We start from the raw sequence: 19,235 nt of genomic DNA, 5'->3' as shown, positions 1-19,235 counted from the left end.
CCCCAGTGTGTGGCAGCAGCGGCGGCGGCGGCAGCGGCGCGGCGAGGCTGAGGCTCTTGTTTACCAGCATTAACTCCGCTGAGCGGAGAAAAAAAAAAAAGGGAAAAAAACCTGAGAAGCAGCGAGCGCACCGGGCGAACTCGGGAGAGGCGGGCGAGTGAGAGGGACGCCGCCGGCGATCCGGCCCGCGGCGCGCCCGTGCCCGGGCGCTTGCAGACCCTCGGCCCCGCTCCCGGGGCCCTCCACGCCCCTCCCGCGCCGGGGGAGCTCCACGGCGCGCCGCGCGCCTCGGCTTTGACCTTCAGCGAGCCGGAGCCCCCGCGCGCGGAGCCGGCGGCGCGGGGCGGGCGGCGGGAGCGCAGAGCGCGGCGCGGCCGGCCCGTCGCTTTGTGTGTGTCCTGGATTTGGGCAGGAGCTCGCGGCGGCGGCGGCGGCGGCTGCGAGCGGAGCGCGGAGGAGCAGCCGGAGCGGGAGCCTCTCATTCATTTCCACCCCGCATCTCGGCGCGGCCGGCCTCGCCAAGCCCGGGACTTCGGGGCTAATCGTGCGAACTGCGTCGCGCCCTCCCTTGGCTGAGGCGCGGGCGGCCGACGACCTCCCCCTCGGGCCGGGCTCGGGTTCGTTTCTCTGGGCCCGGACGGATTTGCGCTTTGCCCCCTCTCCTCGCAGCCCCCCCCCTTTCTGCCTCTCTGGGTTTGCAAATGGAGGCCGACGACGCCAACAGCCCGCCCCAGCGCGCCCCGGGCTCCCCACTCGCCAGAGCCCTGTGCCCCGGCTGCGGGCGCTGAGCGGCCGCCCGCCCCGTCCGCGCCGCCTGCCAGCGTTGTCTCCTTCGCCCTCGTTTTTGGAGAGGGAGCGAACACTTGAGTTGAAGACTTTTTCTTTTCCTCCCTCCCCCGCACCCCCGCCCCGTCCCTCTTTTTATTTTTGCGAAAGGGGAATTTCGTCCCAAATCAGAGGAATGAAGTCTGGCTCCGGAGGAGGGTCCCCGACCTCGCTGTGGGGGCTCCTGTTTTTCTGCGTCGCGCTCTCGCTGTGGCCGGTGAGCGGAGAAAGTGAGTATGCGCCCGCCGCCCGCGGCCACCGCGGGAACTTTTCCTGCGAGGGGCTGCGCCCTGTTTGCGAAACTCGAGGGGCCACTGTCGCAGCTGTCGGGCCCCTCGGGCGCGGGAGCGGCGGGGCGGGGCGGGGCGCAGAGGGGCCCAGGCTCGGGAGTTTCAGCCCCGCGGGCGCCGAGTCAGCGCGTCCCCTCCCCCTCCCCCCCCCACTGGGAAGAGCATCGGGGGCTTTCTCTGTCGCTGTCCCCGCGGGCCGCAAGCCTCCGGAGCGCACACTACGCAGCCGGGCGCTGGGACTCCGTCGGGGAAGTTCGCGCCCGGCCGGGCCCGCCACCCGCACCTCGTCCCCGGGATCGGCGCACGGCGCTCGCAGCGCGCCGACGGCGGTGACGCCGCCCGCGCCGTGTGGCAGAGTCGGTGCGCGGCGGCGGGGAGCCCGCGCGCCCGTGGGGTGCAGGTCGCCCTCGATGGGATGGGGAGGTGCCGGGCGGAGACGCCCCGCAGCCGCAGGACACCTTTCCAGACACCCCAGCGCGGCCTCCTGTCGCCCATCGCGCTTCGCCCGTTTGGATCCGCGTCACTTTCACTCGTTGCGCCGCGGGCAACCTGTTCCCCGCTTCCCGGGGCCGCTCGGTGCGGCTCTGGGGTGCGGGGAGCGATCTCGCCTAGACCCGCATCCCGCCACGCAGTCGCTGGACAAGTGCGAAGTCGGGGGCCGCGCGCCAGCCAGCGTCGTCCCGGGAGCGCGTCTGGGCCGCCGGGGCAGAGGGTTCTGGGACCTTCTCCCAGCCGCTGCCCCGCGCCTGGACGCTCTCCCCGTGGCGGCGATCGGGCGGGGTCCGCGCGTGCGGGAGCGGGTGTGTGGTCGGAGCCGACGTGCATTTCCACACACGTGCTCGCAACGCGCGGGTGTAGCCGCCGCCGCACGGCCGCGCGCGGGGGACACCGAGGGTCGCCGGGGTCCGCGGCGGCGGCGGCGGCGGGCAGGAGCGGGGTCTGTTTTGCCAGCGCGCAGCCCTGGCCGTGGCTTTGTGACCAGAGCTGCGTCGCACGTCCCCCCGCCCTGCCCCGCACTTCCTTTGTACATAGTTAATAAGCTCTATCTCTCCGCACGCGTAGCGCGTGCAATGCGATAGCTTTTGTTTTGGTAGCGGCGGGCAGGGGTAGGGAAGCGAGGGGCGGGAGGGCAGGAGAAGTCGGGGCCCCGCGGGGTGTGGAGGGAGAAGGAGGGGGTCCTATTCTGCTAAAAACAAACAAACAAAAATCCAAGTGCGTCGCACTGGTACTTTCGCGACGGGGGAGTAACGTGATGCCGACGAAAGTTTAAATGCAGTCGCAGAGCTGGGGGGTGAGTCATGGGGGCCGACGTATGCAGGTGGCGCCAGTTAACTTCGAAAAATCACGACGGAGCCTCGAGGAGAGAGAGGGGGACAATCGGGAGGCAGCGGGGGTCGCCTATCCCGGGCGCAACTCGGAAAGGCGGTGCGAACCGAGCCTTCTTTAACGCAAGAGCCGAGCGCGTGGTGCGGTGAGAAGGGGCTTGCGTGGACGCAGCGTGTTTGCTGCGTGGAGCGACACGCGCGCGGACGGAGGCCCGACCGTCCGCAAATCTGAGCTCTCCTGCTCTTTGTTTTCGAAACTTTCAGCTCATTGGATTGGGCGAGAGAGAGGCTTTTAGGCTCCTTCCTGAGGCTTAAAGATGGAGTTTGGGGGGCACAGAAGAGGGCCGATCGCCTTTAACAGCTACGTATCGTCGAGAAGGCAGGAGAGTTAATCCATTTTACGGTGGCATGCCTTTGAACTATGCAGTGTCTCTCGTTTTCTTATTTGATCTTAGTAAGTCCTGAAACGCACAAGAGCGTGGATGGCCTTCGGGCTGGGGCGTAGGGGTCGAGCATTTTAAAATAGGATGTCTTGTTTTCTGGAGCGATCCCTCCTGAAAAATAGTCTTTGTGAAAGGCGCTTCTTTCTTGAGAAAACGGGAGGGGCAGGGGTATTTTAATGGACGTTTGTGATCCGGCATAGCCCAACATTTTCTCAAAGATGGCTGGAAATTGGTTGGTTCCTGAAAATCTGAGGAGAGGCCAGAAGGCGAAGGAATCCTCAAGATGGTTTCTTGAATTCTAACGCAAGAGCTGCCCCACCCTCCAGCTCTGAAGTTTTGAGGACTAAATGATACGCTCATTGTAAGCGTACAGTCAAGTTTTCGTCCAAACGGAGTTAGAACACTTAACTGGAATAGAAACAGCTCCCCAGTCCTATGAGGGTCCCGCATTCTTTTGGCTGCCTAGTGTGGTAATAAAGATCGGGATGATGCTAGTTCTCTATCCTATTGGCATATTAGGGATTAGTATTTCCTCTTTGCAAAATCCTTAACTTCGAAAATCTGGAAACTTTTGAAGCAGATGAAATCATACTTGATATGAACAGAGCATCTGAATAAGGACATTTGGAAATTTTGAGTGGTAGCTAGATAATTCGATTTTTTTTTTAAATCAACCCACATTTTACACGTAGCATGGCCATCTCATTAAAAGGACTCAGTCCCAGGCACAGTCTTGTCCTTATTCTCAGGGAAACGTAGGTGCGAAAGATCACAGTTTAAAGGACTTGGACTTTTATTACCGGAAGAGCCCAGAATAAGAAGTCTGGAAATGTCCTAAAAAGCAAATCAGGGTGTAGACACTTTAGAGGAAAATAGCAAGTAAACGATATTTTTCAGGAGGGACAGGGTGTGGGTCAGGGTTTGAAGCTTAAAGGGATACCTGTCTGATTTGTTAGAAGGATTAGAAAAGTCCTTATATGTAAAGAAATAGGCTAAGGTTGACTGGGAGAACTTTAAAAACATACTAAGTGAAAGAACTCGAGTCACAAAAAAAATCACAAATTGTGTGATTCCATTTATACGAAGTCTGGAATAAGCAAATCCATAGACAGCAGATTAGTAATTATGGGGGTGGGGGAAGAGGAGATGGAAAGCGGCCGGTCATGGGTGGACAGGGTTTCTTTTGGGGGTGATAAAAGTATTCTAAACTTAGATTTCAGTGATTGTTGCATGTCTCTGAATATGTATATATATCTAAAACAATTTCATTCGTACACTTTAAATTAGTGACTTTTATGGAACGTGAATTATATCCAATAAATTGTTTTTTTTTTTTGAAAGAAATATGCTAAGGTTGAAAAATGTATTCTGTTACTTTGAACATAGAAGTTAGGCTAAAATCATTACGTAAATTTGTCCATCAGGATTGCATGTCTGTCTGTCTGTCTGTCTGTCTCATTTATGGAGTTTTCCAGATTCATGAACTTCAGCAATACAACAAACTGAAAATTAAAGTTTAAAAGTGATAGTTGAATATTCTTATGCTTTTAAAAAATTACATGCGTTTTAAACATACTGTGATCATGTCATTAACAGGATTCAGTCATAGGAGAAATAGACAAAAAGGAAAAAAGAACCTTGGTTATACATAGTTCCAGTTAAGGATTGAACGGCTGGATTTAAAAAAAAAAATGCTAGCGAGACTCAGATTGGTGACAGTAAAATCCTGAGCTGAATCTGAAACACTGTTGTTCTTTCCAGGATTAGAGTTCATGGGCTGAGTCTGCGTGGCTTTTTGTATTTCCAGTTTCTTCCATATGTTTTCCAACAAAGAAATAATGTAATATTTTAAGATGGTGAAGAATTTCCACTCTCTTTTTTGATGTTTCATGCTAATGACCCTGGTTGTAAAGGCAGGATGAACTGTTCATTTTAATGTACTCGGGTTTTTTTTTTTTCCTTTGTTGCTTATTTTATTTCTTACATAGCTTTGGAATCTGAGCAGGAAAAAGAATCTTCGTAGGATACAGTAGCTATTTTAGCATATAGTAATTTAAATTTCATATGTAACAAAAGATTTTATAATGTAACAAAGGTTTTTTTTTGTTTGTTTTTAAACTGTTACATTTTATCCAGATTTACCTCTGGCCTTTTAATAGGAAAAGACCTAGAGAATAATTGTTGTTTACATTTGTTTTTGGCCTTTGTCTAAGGCTTAGTTTACTAATAACAGTGTTTCCTATCCTTATTGTTGCAAGGTCAGAGCAATAATGAAAATCAACTGTATCATTTTCACTTGTTGCCTTCGAGTTTTGCCAAGGAGATCCCATAGGGACGGTAGCTTCCTTTGAAATCTGGTTTCATTGGTTTTGTAAGAATGTGCTGGTAAGAAGCAACTGAATCCAGCCAGCATTTATTGGGTACCTGCTGTATGGACACTGGACTCTGTGCTAGGTAATTCCTGAGCCTACAAAAGAAAGAGGACTTTGCTTTTGTCCCTGGGGTATTTTATATACTCCCGTGTGAAACAAAGTTGCTTGAAAATTCAGCTCTTTTTCCTGACTCAGCGCAGGATACATAGTTTTCAGATAGACAGCAAACAACGTCTTAAAGGCCCTTTAAAAACATTTCTGTAGACTTAAGATAATGAAGTAAACCAGTGTTCTTCTGGAGGCCTGAGCTGCAGCGCACCATTTTTGCCTTATTAATGCCTTCCCTGTCACAGTGTCCCTGGAGGCCATGACATTAGAGGAGACACACTCACCCACTGTGATTGGCTGGCCTGCCTTCTTTTTAATACTGGTTATGACAATTGTGATGGAAAATGTTCACTACCGTAGTTACCTTTTGCCCAAACTCTAGGAGCTACAGGTGTGTGCATGAGTGTCGTGTGGCATGTTTTAAGTTGCAGACCTTCTTTGGATTGTCACATTGCTTGGGTAGCAATTTTGAAGGCATTAGGAAACTCAATAATTGAGTATAATTTAAAATCACTTGTTGCTTTTAAAAGCATGCAGGGGTGAGAAGGAGAGGCAATTTCTTGAAAAATTTCTTAATTGTAAAATGTACAAGTCACGTTTCTCTCTGAGTTGTGATCCTCTTTGTTTTCAAAACTCAATTTACAAATCAACCCTAGTTCGTAGAAGAAATATTTGTGCCCGAGGGCTAACTTGCTTTGAACTGTTTTTCTTAGCCAACTTATGACAGGTGTTCTCCAAGTCTAAGAGACACACTGCTGTCTCGATTGTACTGCGCATGTGATCACGTGTTTGATCATTGCACACATGCTCGGTCTGTAGTTTCTTGATTGTCTGAGATGTTCTAAAGGAAAACGCCGAGCGCTCTGAAGAAAACAAAGTGAGTAAAGAATGAAGCACTCTGACCCTTCCTGGAAAATGGTACTTGGTGTCACATTATCAAGAGGAAGTTTTCCAGTTATTTGTAGAGATAGGACTTGACTTAAACCGAGCAGGCGGGTTGGAGGCGGGGGCGGCCTGGCGGTCCGATGTTTGTGCACACTGAGACCTGTTGACATTTGGGGAGCATAACTGATTTTTCAGTATTTGGAAAGAGAAAAAAAAACCTTCAAAATATGTGCATTTCCCCACCCCCACTCCCAGGGGTCTGTAAAAGAATTGATTTGTTCTCGGAAAATGGCATATGTTTGGTATAAAATGGTTGGTAATTTACTAGACAAGTTAGGATGTTAAGAGGTGCATATTTCCTCAGCACGATGAACTTTGTTTTGTTAAATCGCTTTGGTCTTACGTAACTCAAAATATTAACAATATCTTTGAATTCAAGACTTTTGAATTTTTGAAGACTAAATTGCTTTCCGTTTTTAAGTCATCAGTTTTGCATATGCCGTAAGGTCCCAGATATCAGTTTTGAAGGATTTTCTTTTTTCTTTTTTTTTCACTTATGCTGATCGATTTTCTATTTTTTTTTCACTTGTGCCAGTTTCACTTGGGTTAATGGGTTAATTTCAAAATCTCGAGGAAATATTGACATTTCTTTACTTGAACTGAGAACTAGTTTTTGTTTCCTCTCTTAGCGAATACATGTCAACTGCTTACCGGACTCAATTTTTTTTTTTTTACATTTAAAAATTAGTTCTGATACCGTAAAATGTCTTATATAAGTTTTTTAAGGCGATGAACCAAACCATAGAAATTACCTGCTGTGTTGATTTAAAACACAAAAGAGCAAAAGACTAAGCAAAACTTACACATTTTTCTTTCCATTTCCTGCTCTCCCCTACAAGCATTTTAAAACTTATAGGCTTCTATTCGGATTTTATTGGAACACAACAGAAAGTAGTTTTCTTTTTTATGATGAGAGAGACGAGTGCCTACGATTGCAATAACTTTTACAGTTATCGTGGCTCATCTTTTTGACCGGCAAAGAGGATGCATGCAGGCTCTGCCCTCGTCCCCATTTTTGGCCTCTCTTTCTTTGGCTAGCGCTCACGATGGCTTCGTTTAGAAGTTGCTTGGGACATATCCATCCGTGGACCTGAGTGACTTGGTCCCGCACGCAATGGCTGATGGTCTTGAAGCCTGCACTTTCTAACTTGACATAGTTTGGTGGCTGGCCACATTGGAAAAATGTGCATGCAGGTGACCGTGCCATGTAATACTGCAGAGACAGCCGTGTCTGCCCTAAGTGGCTCACATGATCATAATCTGGAAGTCTTTTTTTTTTTTTAAACATTTATATTTTAAAGACTTTAGAACCTCTTTTCTAGTCCAAAAAGTCCTAGGGTGGGGAGTTTGAGATTTTACTCTTTCATCTCCTCATTCTCTTAGCCACCGGAATAACACAGGCATCTACTGCAGTGATCATTTTAACAATAAACATGCCATTTGTTTAAAATCGTGTGTGTGTATTTCTATACATGATTTTTTTTTTCCTGCTTTGTATACTTCTGTATAGCTACGTTCTTTTTAAGCAGGCACCAGCTTTCTTTAAACTGGCTTTGGGATTATTTTTCACTCTGATCATTCGGGTGTATGCAAACTGCTTTTTAAATGACTTCTGACACAGGAGAACAAATATATTTTGACAGTCTTAAAGCATAAATATTTTACAGGGCAGAACCTTCCAATTTTCCTGAGGTATCGGGGATGCCCATTTGCACACAGGTATACTTCTTTCTATTCTGCTCTATTTTATTGCGTTTCACAGCGGTTGCTTTTTAATTTTTTTATTTTTAAATTTTTTTGTTGTTGTTGTCGTTGAACAAATTGAAGGTAAGAGTTCCTCCTCACCAGCAAAAAAGATTACGACTTGATTTACTGCAGTGGTCTGGAACCGAACCCACAGCATCTCTGAGGTTCGCTTGTACTCAATGGTTTGTCTCTCTAAAATTGATTATTGGGAATGCATTTATAAGTAAATGGCGCAGCAACAAGTTGAGTTAGACACATTTTAGTTAATAGTACTTTCAGGAACAAGTCTGATGATAATTAAAGAGAGGCGAATTTTATATAGGGGCTTTCCAGTTTTCCCCAAATTTGAAGTATCCAAGTTTTATAACCGCCTGGAAAAAAAGGAGGAAGCCTAAAAAAAAAAAAAAAAAAAAAAAAATCCCAGGTGAGAGGTCCATGGTCCACCTAGCTGTATCAATTGACAATAATTTTCTTTAAATCACTCGTTATTAATTGTGGTTAGATTATAAAATCCCCATCATTTGTGCCCAGATTCATCAGCGATGTCTGTATTTATTTTCCCCACCGAATTCCCCTGGGTCTCAGGGTGATAATAATACCCAAATAATTAGTCATTACTCAGGGACAATAATAACCAAACTCACAGACTCAGGATTTGAAAGAGAAGCACAGACTGTCGTGAGCACAAATGAGCAAAGGGATCGGCCCCTTTCCTCGGTCCCATCATCCGATTTCTGTGGCTCATGAGTTCATGTCGCAGGTCAAGCCCCAGCACGGGGGAGTTTACAGAAAACGCTGTCTCAGGGTGTTTTCTGGGGTCCTTACCTTGCCTTGCCTCCGTTAAGACTTTTCTACCATGAGTTGGATCAGGTTGGAATTCCTAGTTAAATTTCAATTCTCCAACCATCCTTTTCTGGGGAGACCGACAAATTGAATGTTTCCTTTCAACCTCACTGAGTCACTCGGAATTATTCCGATTTGTCCCGTTTCTGGCCACACCCTAGCTAGAGTCCAGCCCAGACCCAACGTGAGTGATCGCGGAGACGTTCCGTCGGCCTCCGAGCCGGCCGCTCCGACTTCGGCGCCATCCCTCGGGTCTGATAGGGTCGCCAGCCCCCGGTTCTCAGCACGTGCCCTTTGCGGTGCTGGATCCTGGTCCAAGAATCGAGTTCCAGGCCCCTCCTGATTGGACTGCAGTGCCGCTCAACGGGACTTTGCCGTAGGGATCCCGTGGTCGTTCCCAGTGCTCACCAGCGGCTGCGCTTTGGCCCTGTGCTGAGTGGGCCCAGCCACGGCACCCCGCGTGCGTTTGCTCCTGCCGTGCTCAAGGTCACCTGCTTCTGCCGTCTCCTTCGCTGCCAATTAGTTCTTTGGCCTTGAACAAGTTGTTTAGCTTTTCTGAGTCTCACCAGAAAGGGAGAGAATGAAAATGATTCGGGGAGAATTTTTCTCCTCATTAAACAACAAACTAAAAAAAAAAAAAATCCATTTTCCCATGTATTTAGAAGACTGATGTCAGAAATGTTTTTTTTTTTTTTTTTCCCCCCGGGGTGGGGGCCAGAGTCATTTTTTTCATTTCTAAAAATCTCTGGGTTTCAGACAGATCTGTGAAATAGGGACACAGCTTTAACTTGAAAGGCGGGAGGACACTGAGTCTGAATTCCTTACCCCCAAATGTCTTCCTGTGGTTTGAACAGATCCAAGATGTCATCCTTTCATTTCTAACTGTGGCTCCTTCTCTTTCACGAAGCTTTTCTGGATCACCCCAACTTCTCTAGCCCCGACTTCCCTGTCACTCTTTCTTGACTCCGTAACCACGACTGTGCTGGGTACAGTGATCTGCTTTGTCTTGTACCTTAGCTGTTGTCATTTTCTGAGGCTGTAGGAGGCAGTGGGAGGTAAAGATCTCAGTTTGAACCTCTGCTCCTGAGTAACTAAGATCTCAGGCCAATGTTCGAATATTCCTGTGCCTCGGTCTCTTCATCTGTGACAAACTGTAGTTCGAATAAAACCTACTTCCTACAGTTATTCGCAAAAAGGAAGCGAATTAATTCTTATTGTCAGGTGGTTAGAACAGGGGCTGGTGTATACTAAGCCCTTCAGACTAGCTTGCTACCTCTCTTAAGGATGAGACAGCCTGGAAAAAGAGATGCTCTTTGCATAGTGCCAGAAATATAGGCCACGCTTGATAACTGACTGCCCTTGTCACTGAAATGTGATGGCCTGGCACATACTAGGTGCTCAATAAATGTTCTATAATAAAATTTAATTTTGTTACGGGGCTTTAACGGGATTGCATTTCTGCTTGTTGAACACAGTTGTGTCATTTTACATTTTTTTTTTTTCAGGAAACAGTGGCCAGCCTCTGACGTTCACCTTCCGTTTCAGAGTCCTGTCTATTACGCTTTTCCCCTTAATCCTTTCATTTGTCAGTTTCTGCCCGGCGCCCCGGACGCGTCCAGTGTACACTTTGCCCAGCTCACTTATACAGAGGCGCCATCTAGTGGCCGGAAAGGAAATTCAGCCTCTCAATGCCCCAAGGGTGAAGTGCGTGAGCCTCCGCCGCCCCCCCCCCCCACTTCCCCGAGACCTCGCTTTCCTGGTAATGGGTGGCAGGAAAACGCGGAGGCTTTAGGCTTCTCAAGTGACCAGTGGGCGATGGTTTGCCATCCAGGTTGCTGTGCTCTGTCGGCTAGCGGGAGGGGCTTAGAGTCCCTCTAGGTGTCTTAAATAACTGGCGAAGTGACAGCGTCTTACAATTTGGGATTTGAGATGTCTTTACAGGACTCGACTAAATGAAAAATTCTAAACGATTCCTTTTGAGATGAGGGATTAAAAAAAAAAAAAACTCTACCGATTCATTTTGAAAAATAAACCAAGATATTTGCTTCCCATTGCTCTATTTAGATATGTGGTAACTCACCCGTTAATTATCATCCTTATATGTGTCCTCTTGGGCCATTTGATGTAGTTAAGATTCTCGCCAGCCAGAAATCCTAATAGGCAATAGCAACACACATTTCCATTACTGGTTTGGGGGTCTCACCTTGGCTGTATTGCGTTAGGAATTTTTCTGTATTTGGTTTCAGACTTTTTGGTATTTTCAGCATCCACTTTCTCAGTTTCTTTGTTGAAACTGTGTTTAGCATATAGGTGGTTAGTCAGTTTTACATTTCGCAAGTTTGAGACTTGTTTCTCAGTGATTGCCTTTTACTGTTTTCAATTTGGAAATCATTTCTTCGGCTCTCCAAGAGAGAAATGCAAGCCGCCATTATCTTCGACACTTTGAACAACTCCTCCGGCCGTCTTTGAAACGGGCTGTCCTCATTCAAGTCTCTTTGCCTTGGCAGGTGGGAGTCCCTCTGCTTGGGACAGCTACAGGGCCCGTTTATCCTCTGGGAAATTCTTTTAAGAATTAGCTGCAATTTCGCCCTTTCTGGTGGCCTCGATTCTGCGTGGATGGTCCTATGGCACTCTTTTTATACCGACTGGTCAAGGAAGGGCAAGGTGCCATGTCATCTCACCCACCTTTGGATTCCCAGGACATTGGCTCAGTGCCTGGCACATAGGAAGACTCAAGAAACAGAAGTCTTCTTAAAGGAAGAAACTCTGTGCCTCCACCCCATTTGCTCTGATAGATTCTTTACAACAAATTAATCTTCATTTTGCCAGCTAAAACATTTGATCACACTAGCTACTCCTACATAGAACGTGAGAGCAATACGATTATTGTTAAAATCATTGTTTTGTCAGGCTTTTTACATATGGAGGTGAATGAAACTCTGAGAATTTCCGGAAAGGTCACTCGTGAGTTTAGCCGTGTGTCGGGGTCTCCTCATCGCCGTGGGGGGAGCCCTTGGTCTGTAAGTTTCCTCCGGATAAGACAGAATGAATCAATCATCGGCACCAGTTTGAGTTGGTCAAGGGCTTGAAACCAGGTGGATCTGGGCGCCTGAGTGAAAGTAGGCAGCCAGGCGGGGCTCTGCGGCGTGGCGGTTTCAGATGCGGCCGATGGCAGAGGCCGGGGCCGCCTCCGAAGCTGCTGTGCGCTGGCCCTCTTCCTTCTGAGCGATGGGAGGGGCCTGGGTCATCATCTGCCACAGACTTTCCAGCCTGCAGATCCCGAGACGCAAGGTGGAGAGCCACGGAGTTCGCAGGAAGGTGTGGTGGGAATTGACAAGATCGCTGTGAACAGACGTTGGCTTCCGGTTCTTGCATTGGTTTCTCGGTGAATCAAGTGACCTTTTGTCTTGGATGCGGGCAGGGGCAGTAGCCAATCTCAAAGGCATTTATCTGATCACTTCAGTGCCCTGTCTTCTTTCGGGTCAGGGTCTTGAATGCCCTCGTAGAAGGTGAGGCCCTGCTCCCTGCTTCACTCCCCTTACGCCCCTCCCCCCAAGTTCACTGTCTAGAGGGGTGTGAAGAGGACTCCTGAACATAATTAACACCTAAGAGATTATCGTTAAAAGCTTCGTGCTCCTGAGGAGACTTGTGAGGCGGGTTACTTCTTACAGAGGATGTAAACACAATCATTTGAACTTGGCATGTTAATTTCAAGCGTAGCTCGTAAAAGGGAATCTTGTAAGAACGCCGCGCGCCCGTCAGACGCGGCGGCCGTGGGTTCACCTGGGCAAGCCGGCGCGGCGCCTGCGTCTCACCTGCCGGTGTCGGTGGGGGTCGCGTGTGTGCACGGCGCCGCCTGCCATGCCCCGACCCCTCCAACACCGCCGTCTCCCCGTCTGGAGGGAAAGTGCGGGGGGGGGGGAACGGAGGGCGGGGCTGCAGGCCTCAGAGTCCCCATCTGTATTGTGGGATGATACCACTCTATTGGGATGGTGTGAGCCCTGCCGACGCCGTACCTGAGACGCCCAGCAGGACCGACAGGTAGGGAGTCTCCAGCAAACGGATGCTTTTATCTTTTTCCTCCACGTGCGAGGCGGCCGGTCTTTGGGGGTCCAGCCTTTTCCCAGCACTGGGCATGGTCACCCCTCAAAGACAGACCTTCTTTCCTCTTTGGGAAGGTTTGAGTTCAGGAAGTCTGAGCTCGCCTCTGACCAGGCTGCCTCTGTGTTGGAAGAGACCCCATCAAGTTAACTGGGCTGGCTCTGTGGGATCCTTAATTTCAAGGTCACATCCGTGCCTGAGGAGGAGGGACAGAGGTGGGTGGTGGAGCGGACACAGCCCTGCTCTTGGCTCCGGGGGAGAGCGCATGAGCATCAGGCATGATCTATGCCCCCCACCCGCAGGGAGCTCGCTCCCCAGCTGGGAGAAGTCGGGCTCCTGGTGAGCGGTCCCGGGCAGGAAGGCGGGAGGCTGGCTGGGGGGTGGGAGAAGTGTGGGAGCTGGAGGCGGTGGGGTCGCCCAGCTGCGGGAGAGCTTGGGAAGGCTCCAGGAAGGACATCTGACTTCAGTGTCACCTGGATGGAATGTCGGCCTCTCGGGGCCCAAGGGGACAGCACCCCAGAGGAGGGGTGGGGGGATGGGTGGAGAGAGGAGCTTTGACGCCTTCTGGGTGCACAGGGGACCTGATGAAGAGCGGAGGGTGGGGTGGGGTAGAGGGCTGCTCTTCTCGGTGGGGTCGGCGTGGGGTGGGGCAGTGAGTCCACTCTGCATCCCGGAAAAGCTCCGCGGAGGGACACCTGGTCAGGGCTACCTGGTTGGGTCCAGCACCGGGGTTAAAATGACCGGAGCGATACTGTTCCTTACTCCGAATCCACTGCTGCCCTCTTCACAGTGAAAGCTAAACTTTTACAGGTGAGCACTCAAATTCATTGCCACAACCCTGCACCCTAACTTCCTGAGAGCACCTGGGTTGGAGAAGACCCTGGTTCCCACTCGAGCTGGGTCGGGGGGGGCCAGGGTGGCCCTGGGCTGGGGCGGCCAGTGGCCTTGGGCGTTGTCCTGTGGTTGGCATGGGTTTGAGCTCCTGTCCCCTGCAGTGCTGGCAAAGTGGACTGAGCTCTTCCCAGCCCTCACCGCACAGGGCAGAGGGAGGAGGGGTTTGCCCAAAAGGGGGTGCCAGCCTCGGTCCAGGTCTGGGCTTTGCTGCTGGTGCTTTTTGACTCAGGTCGATCTATGTGTCTAACTCGGCTGGGCACCTTGCAGTCCTCCCTGAGAAGTAGCGGCTGGTCCTGAGCCCGAGACTGATGTTAGTAGAAGACTTTTCACGAGACAAATGATATTAAAATACACAGTAATGCGGGAGGCTTTCTGGGATGGTCACAGCACTTGGCTTGGGGCCATATGTATTCCTGTCTTGATATCAGCATAGCGAATTCTGACTTTTAAATCATTTTTCCCCTGTTTGAGCCAGCAGAGTTCAAGCATCTCTTCCCCACCTGAAAAGGATGCCTTTTCCTGTATCGCAGGTGCTCCCCGCCCACAATCGTGTTTGATGGTCCAGGTTTCTCTCTGAGATCCGAATTAGAGCCCAGAGCCTCTCACGATGAGAACTTGCACGGGCTGTACCTGGGTCCCCTGATGACCTCTCTCTGCCCGGTTTCCTCACCTGTAACATGGGAGGTGATCATGGTCTCCGTCTCAGAGGAGGGGTGCAGGTATTTCATGAGCACATGAATGTAAATCCCTCAGAACCCAGCGCCTGACGTAAGCTCGGGGCGGGGACAGGGTGGCGATTAGCTGCTGCTCCTGTCACCGGCGCTGGAGACACACGTTAGAAGTTGTTTACTTCCGTCAGAGAAAACAAACCCTCCTGCAGACGTGTGGCTTCTGATGATCTGCGCTTAGCTCCGTTTGCCTTTTCTGCCCCGTGCGGTAAGGTTCTCGCTTCGCAAGAGCCCCGGTGAGCCTTCCCCTCCCTGGGGCTCAGACACGCCTCCCTCCGACCACGCCTCCCTCCCGTGTCCCCTCTGCCTCCAGGGGAGGAGGGGCCGTGTGGATCCCAAGAAAGCCCAAGTGTCAGGGGGCCCAGCGACGGAAAGGGGTCGTTCACGTGCCGGTGTGGGTGCTGTAATCCCTGCCCTCTCTTCCTACCCCGGGATCAGTAGGTAATTCGGGGTCACGTGGTCTTCTGGGGACGAACCAGATCTGCACGGTCAAGAGCAGAAGGACCGGGGCTGGGAGTCATAGCCTCGGATCTGAAAAGCACGCATCTACGTATCCGGAAAAACGAAAAGATTTTAAGTGGGGAGCAGGGCAAGTTGAGAACCTGTGGCTCTCGTGGGACGGCTTGCGGGGTGTGGGAGTTCTCAGGGCCTGGGGTTCCGGGGGCTGGAGAAGGCGCAGTCAGGGGTGGAAAGCCAGACATGGAACCATCACCTGGTTAGGAAGGCTGTGCCTTCCTCTAGGACAGAGGTCCCCAGCCTTTGTGGCACCAGGGACCGGGGCTCCTATGAGCATCTAACGCCTGATGACCTGAGGCGGAGCTGAGGCGGTGATGCTGGCGCTGGGGGGCGGCTGCAGGTACAGATGGAGCTTTGCTTGCTCACCCACCTGGCGGCTCACCTCCTGCTGTGTGGCCTGGTTCCTGACGCCACACATTGGTACCAGTCCATGGCCTGGGGATTAGGGACCCCGACCTAGAATAGAAGGAACCGCTTCTTTGGGCGGTACAGGGTCTCTGCTTCCCAGGGCCTGGATTCAGGCTCATCTTGCTCTAGGAGCCTGGTGGGTGGTCTTGGGTATCCCCTCAGGGAACCGTCACCTTTGGTGGTTATTTCTAAGGGAGATGTGTTCTGAATCCAAACCACTTACTTAACAAAGGTAATAAAACAGTGATGGTTCCTTTGTGAAAAAAGCTCTTTTAGGAAGAAGAGTCAGTTCCTCTGGTTTACAGCGTATTCCCGGAGGCCGCCAAGCACAGGGAAAGATGCTCAAGGTCGCTAGTCATCAGGGAAATGCACAGAGAGATGCCACTTCACACCCACTAGGATGGCGAGGATCAAAAATGGAAAATAACAAGTGGTGGCAAGGGGGTGAAGAAATCGGGGTCCTCGTGCATTGCAGATGGGAAGGTAAATGCAGTCACTGTGGAAAACAGGCGCTTCTTCCAAAACCAAACTTAAAATTGCCTTCTGACCCAGCCGTCCTATTTCTGCGTATATACCTGGAAGAACCGAAACCAGGGAGTCAAATAGATGCTTGCACACTCGTGTTCGTAGCGGCAGATAATGACTTGTCATAACCAAACGGCAAAAGCAACCCAAGCGTCCATCAGCGGGAGAATGATTTAACAAAAGGCGGTATGTACAAACAGAGGAATATTATGCAGCCCTGAAAAGGAAAAGGATCCGACATGTTCTACACATGGAGGAACGTTCGTGACGTTGCGTTAAGTGAAATAGGCCAGTCGCTCACACACACGCACACACATACACGCACACACACACACTGTATGACTCCACTTTCCCTACAGGAGTGAAATTCATAGAGGGGCAGGGGCAGGGAGGAGGGACTAGGCAGTTGTTGTTTTAACGGGTCCGGAGTGTCTCTCTTGCAGGATGGAAATAGTTCTGGGGATGGACGGTGACGGCAGTTGCACAAATGGTTAAAACAAGGAAATCTCATGTCAGGTTTATTTTGCCGTGATCGAAAAAGAAGACAAGATTTCTCAGTTGGTTCAACCCTGAGTGTGTGCCCCGAGGGGCGGCGTGAGAGACAGATTTCAGAAGACCCAGCCTCACCCGTGGCGGCCAGGGCAGAGGAGCTGAGCTGAGGGTGTGACAAGTGCCACATGAACACAGTGGAGGACGCATGAGGTCAGGGGAGGCCTCGCCGAAAACCGTAGATTTGAGCTGAGTCACCAGAGACAGGTTGTTTTCACTAATGAGATAACATTATCGCAGATAATGTTTTCCTTTCAGAGGAAGCGAGTCAGGAGCCGGCCTCTCGTGCTCATCTGGTCGCCAAGGAAATTTATTATTAATCAGCCACGTGACACGTGATTGCTTTTTCACTTTCTTATTTTTTTTTTCCAGCAGAGAGATTTGTTTAGATATTCGGTTCCCTCGCGGATGAGAGGGGAAGTTTTCCATTTGTTTTGACAGCTCCGTTTTTTTTTTTTTTTTTTTTTTTTTTTATCACAAACCGACTCGCTCCCTCCCCCGTTCCATAAGGAGCCTTGAAGGAAAGGGACTGACCTCTGCAAGCAAGAACAGGAGCATCCCAACCAGAGAAAAACACCAGGGCCTTTGCTTTTCAGGAGGGGAAACTGAGGCTTCGAGAGCACAGGACATGCCCTGCCTGTGGAAGGCCAGGCCTGCCACTCCAGCAGGAGATACTCTCTCTCGGGCTGGCTCTTTGTACTAAGTTTTCATCTGGGATTCTGAGCTCAGGGGCCTGGCCCTGCTCAGTTCCAACCAGACCGGGAGGCAGCTGAGCCTGCCTGGCTGTAGGAAACTGGCCAACAGCAGCTCATCTGAGCCCAGAAGTTGGACTGGCATTTTCCTGGAATCTCAGAAGCAAGCCGAAGTGACCGTTTTTTGTCTATCCCAGGGCAGGGAGTGTTGTCACGCGCCCCCTGCCTGGGGTCGCTGATGCCGTCGTAGAGAGCCGTGGGGATGTCGGCATCAGCTCGGGCTGTGAGAACAAATGACCTTCCATTGACTCGGGGGCTTCATCAACAGACATTCATCGATCACAGTTCTAGAGGCCGGAAGTCCAAGGTCAAGCCGCTGGCAGATCCGGTTTCTGTTGAGGACCTGCTTCCTGGTCTGCAGATGGGCATCTTCTCGTTGGATCCTCAAGTGGCATAGGGAGAGAGGAGGAGGAGGGGGTGACAGACAGACAGACAGACAGAGATAGAGATAGACATGGAATGAGAATGAGCATGATCTGAGAATGATCTTCTCAGAAGGGCACTAATCCCCACCATGGGGGCTCCACCCATATGACCTCATCCAAGCCAAGGCCCCACTTCCTCAGGCCATCCAGCTCGGGGGCAGGGCTTCGGCATCTGAATGTGGAGGTGGTCATGGAACAACGTGCTGTAGCGAAGGCTCCTCGAGGCCGGGACTCTGTCTGTAGTGTAGACTTTCTTGGCTGAGAGTTGGTTGCAGATTCGTTCTGGAAAATTAAGTGGAATACGGTCCCTAAAAGGACACGTTTTCAAGACGACACGTTTGCCTTCGGCCGCTTTGGCCAGGTGTCTGAAAGGCATCGTCTGTCTGCTGAGGACCCCATTGCTTTTCTTAGAGTCAGTGCGGTTCAAGAGGGACTCAGTGACTGGGAAATCTCACGTGACCCCATGTCCCCACTTTTAGATAAAGAAATCGCAGTTTTTTAAGTCGGGCAGTGGCTACACGGAGGGGAATTAGATGCCAGGACAACTTAACTCTGAGATTTTTGAAAGCTCCGTCTCTTGGCCAAGCACACACCTGTCAGCTGTATCAGGAGATGGTGGCCCATCTCCCCTTCCCTAGGGTCTATTTTGCAAACGGGTCACCACCATCGTGGGCGGGGGGGGGGGGCGTTGCAATGACCGGGACACACCTGGCGCTGCAGCCCCTTCACAGCGCTTAGTGGGTCTTCCTCTCTCAGCCAACCCAGACGGCCGGGGAGATGCCCGTCCGTTGTTTATCAGCGTTCACTGTTTATAAGTCATACTTGCTATTTTAAATCTGACTCTGCTATTCCGTTGTTTTGTTTCTGTTCACAGCTGAGTTTTAAGCCGGGTAGGATTTAACAATGAGTCACTCCCGGGACGGTAAAGTCAGTATTGATCAGGCCTTCGTGTTAATCCTGTGAGCAGTTTAGAGGCGGATGAGCCAGTCTTAGGGCTTCCGTCACGCAGGATCCTGGCGTGTGGCTTGCTGCCTGAGCTCTGGGCTTCCTCAGGACTCGGTCAGCTCCTTTACCTGCTGATCCGCAACCTGCAAGGGGTGTTTCTTATCATGCCGCTTGGCATGTGTGCGGCGGGTTTAAAGGAAGCCCACACGAGCTTTTCTCCTCGACCCCCCCGTTTGAATGTTCAGTGAACGTCGGGAGAAACCATGATCCTTTTCCCGCCTCCCTGGGCTCAGAGCTGAAGACCAGTTTGCCACCTTTTTCCTGTCCTGGTCAGAATGCCGCCCTGAGGGTCCTCTGCGCGTGGCCGCTGTGGATTCTCACCGACTGACGGACAGAAGGGTTGAGGGTGAGGTGTCGGGGCAGAGCGTGTCAGACACGGGGCACAGCGGAAACCCTGGCACCCTCCTGTTCTTGGCTCGGGAAATTCAGGCCCCT

General features: G+C 50.8%; 1 protein-coding gene across 3 annotated transcripts in view; it reads left to right on the top strand.

Moving 5' to 3' along the window:
• The first annotated feature begins 314 nt into the window (after nucleotides 1-314).
• Nucleotides 315-19,235, top strand: part of IGF1R (insulin like growth factor 1 receptor) — a 224,543-nt gene continuing 205,622 nt past the window's right edge. For all 3 annotated transcript variants that reach the window (XM_036232021.1, XM_036232022.1, XM_036232020.1), the window contains exon 1: nucleotides 315-1,055. In XM_036232021.1, the coding sequence (XP_036087914.1) occupies nucleotides 962-1,055 (94 nt within the window). In that variant the 5' untranslated portion in view covers nucleotides 315-961. The remainder of the gene's footprint in view (nucleotides 1,056-19,235) is intronic.

Source organism: Rousettus aegyptiacus, unplaced genomic scaffold, assembly GCF_014176215.1.
Source record: "Rousettus aegyptiacus isolate mRouAeg1 unplaced genomic scaffold, mRouAeg1.p scaffold_m13_p_14, whole genome shotgun sequence".
Lineage (NCBI taxonomy): Eukaryota > Metazoa > Chordata > Mammalia > Chiroptera > Pteropodidae > Rousettus > Rousettus aegyptiacus.
This window is presented reverse-complemented; position numbering and strand designations above follow the sequence as displayed.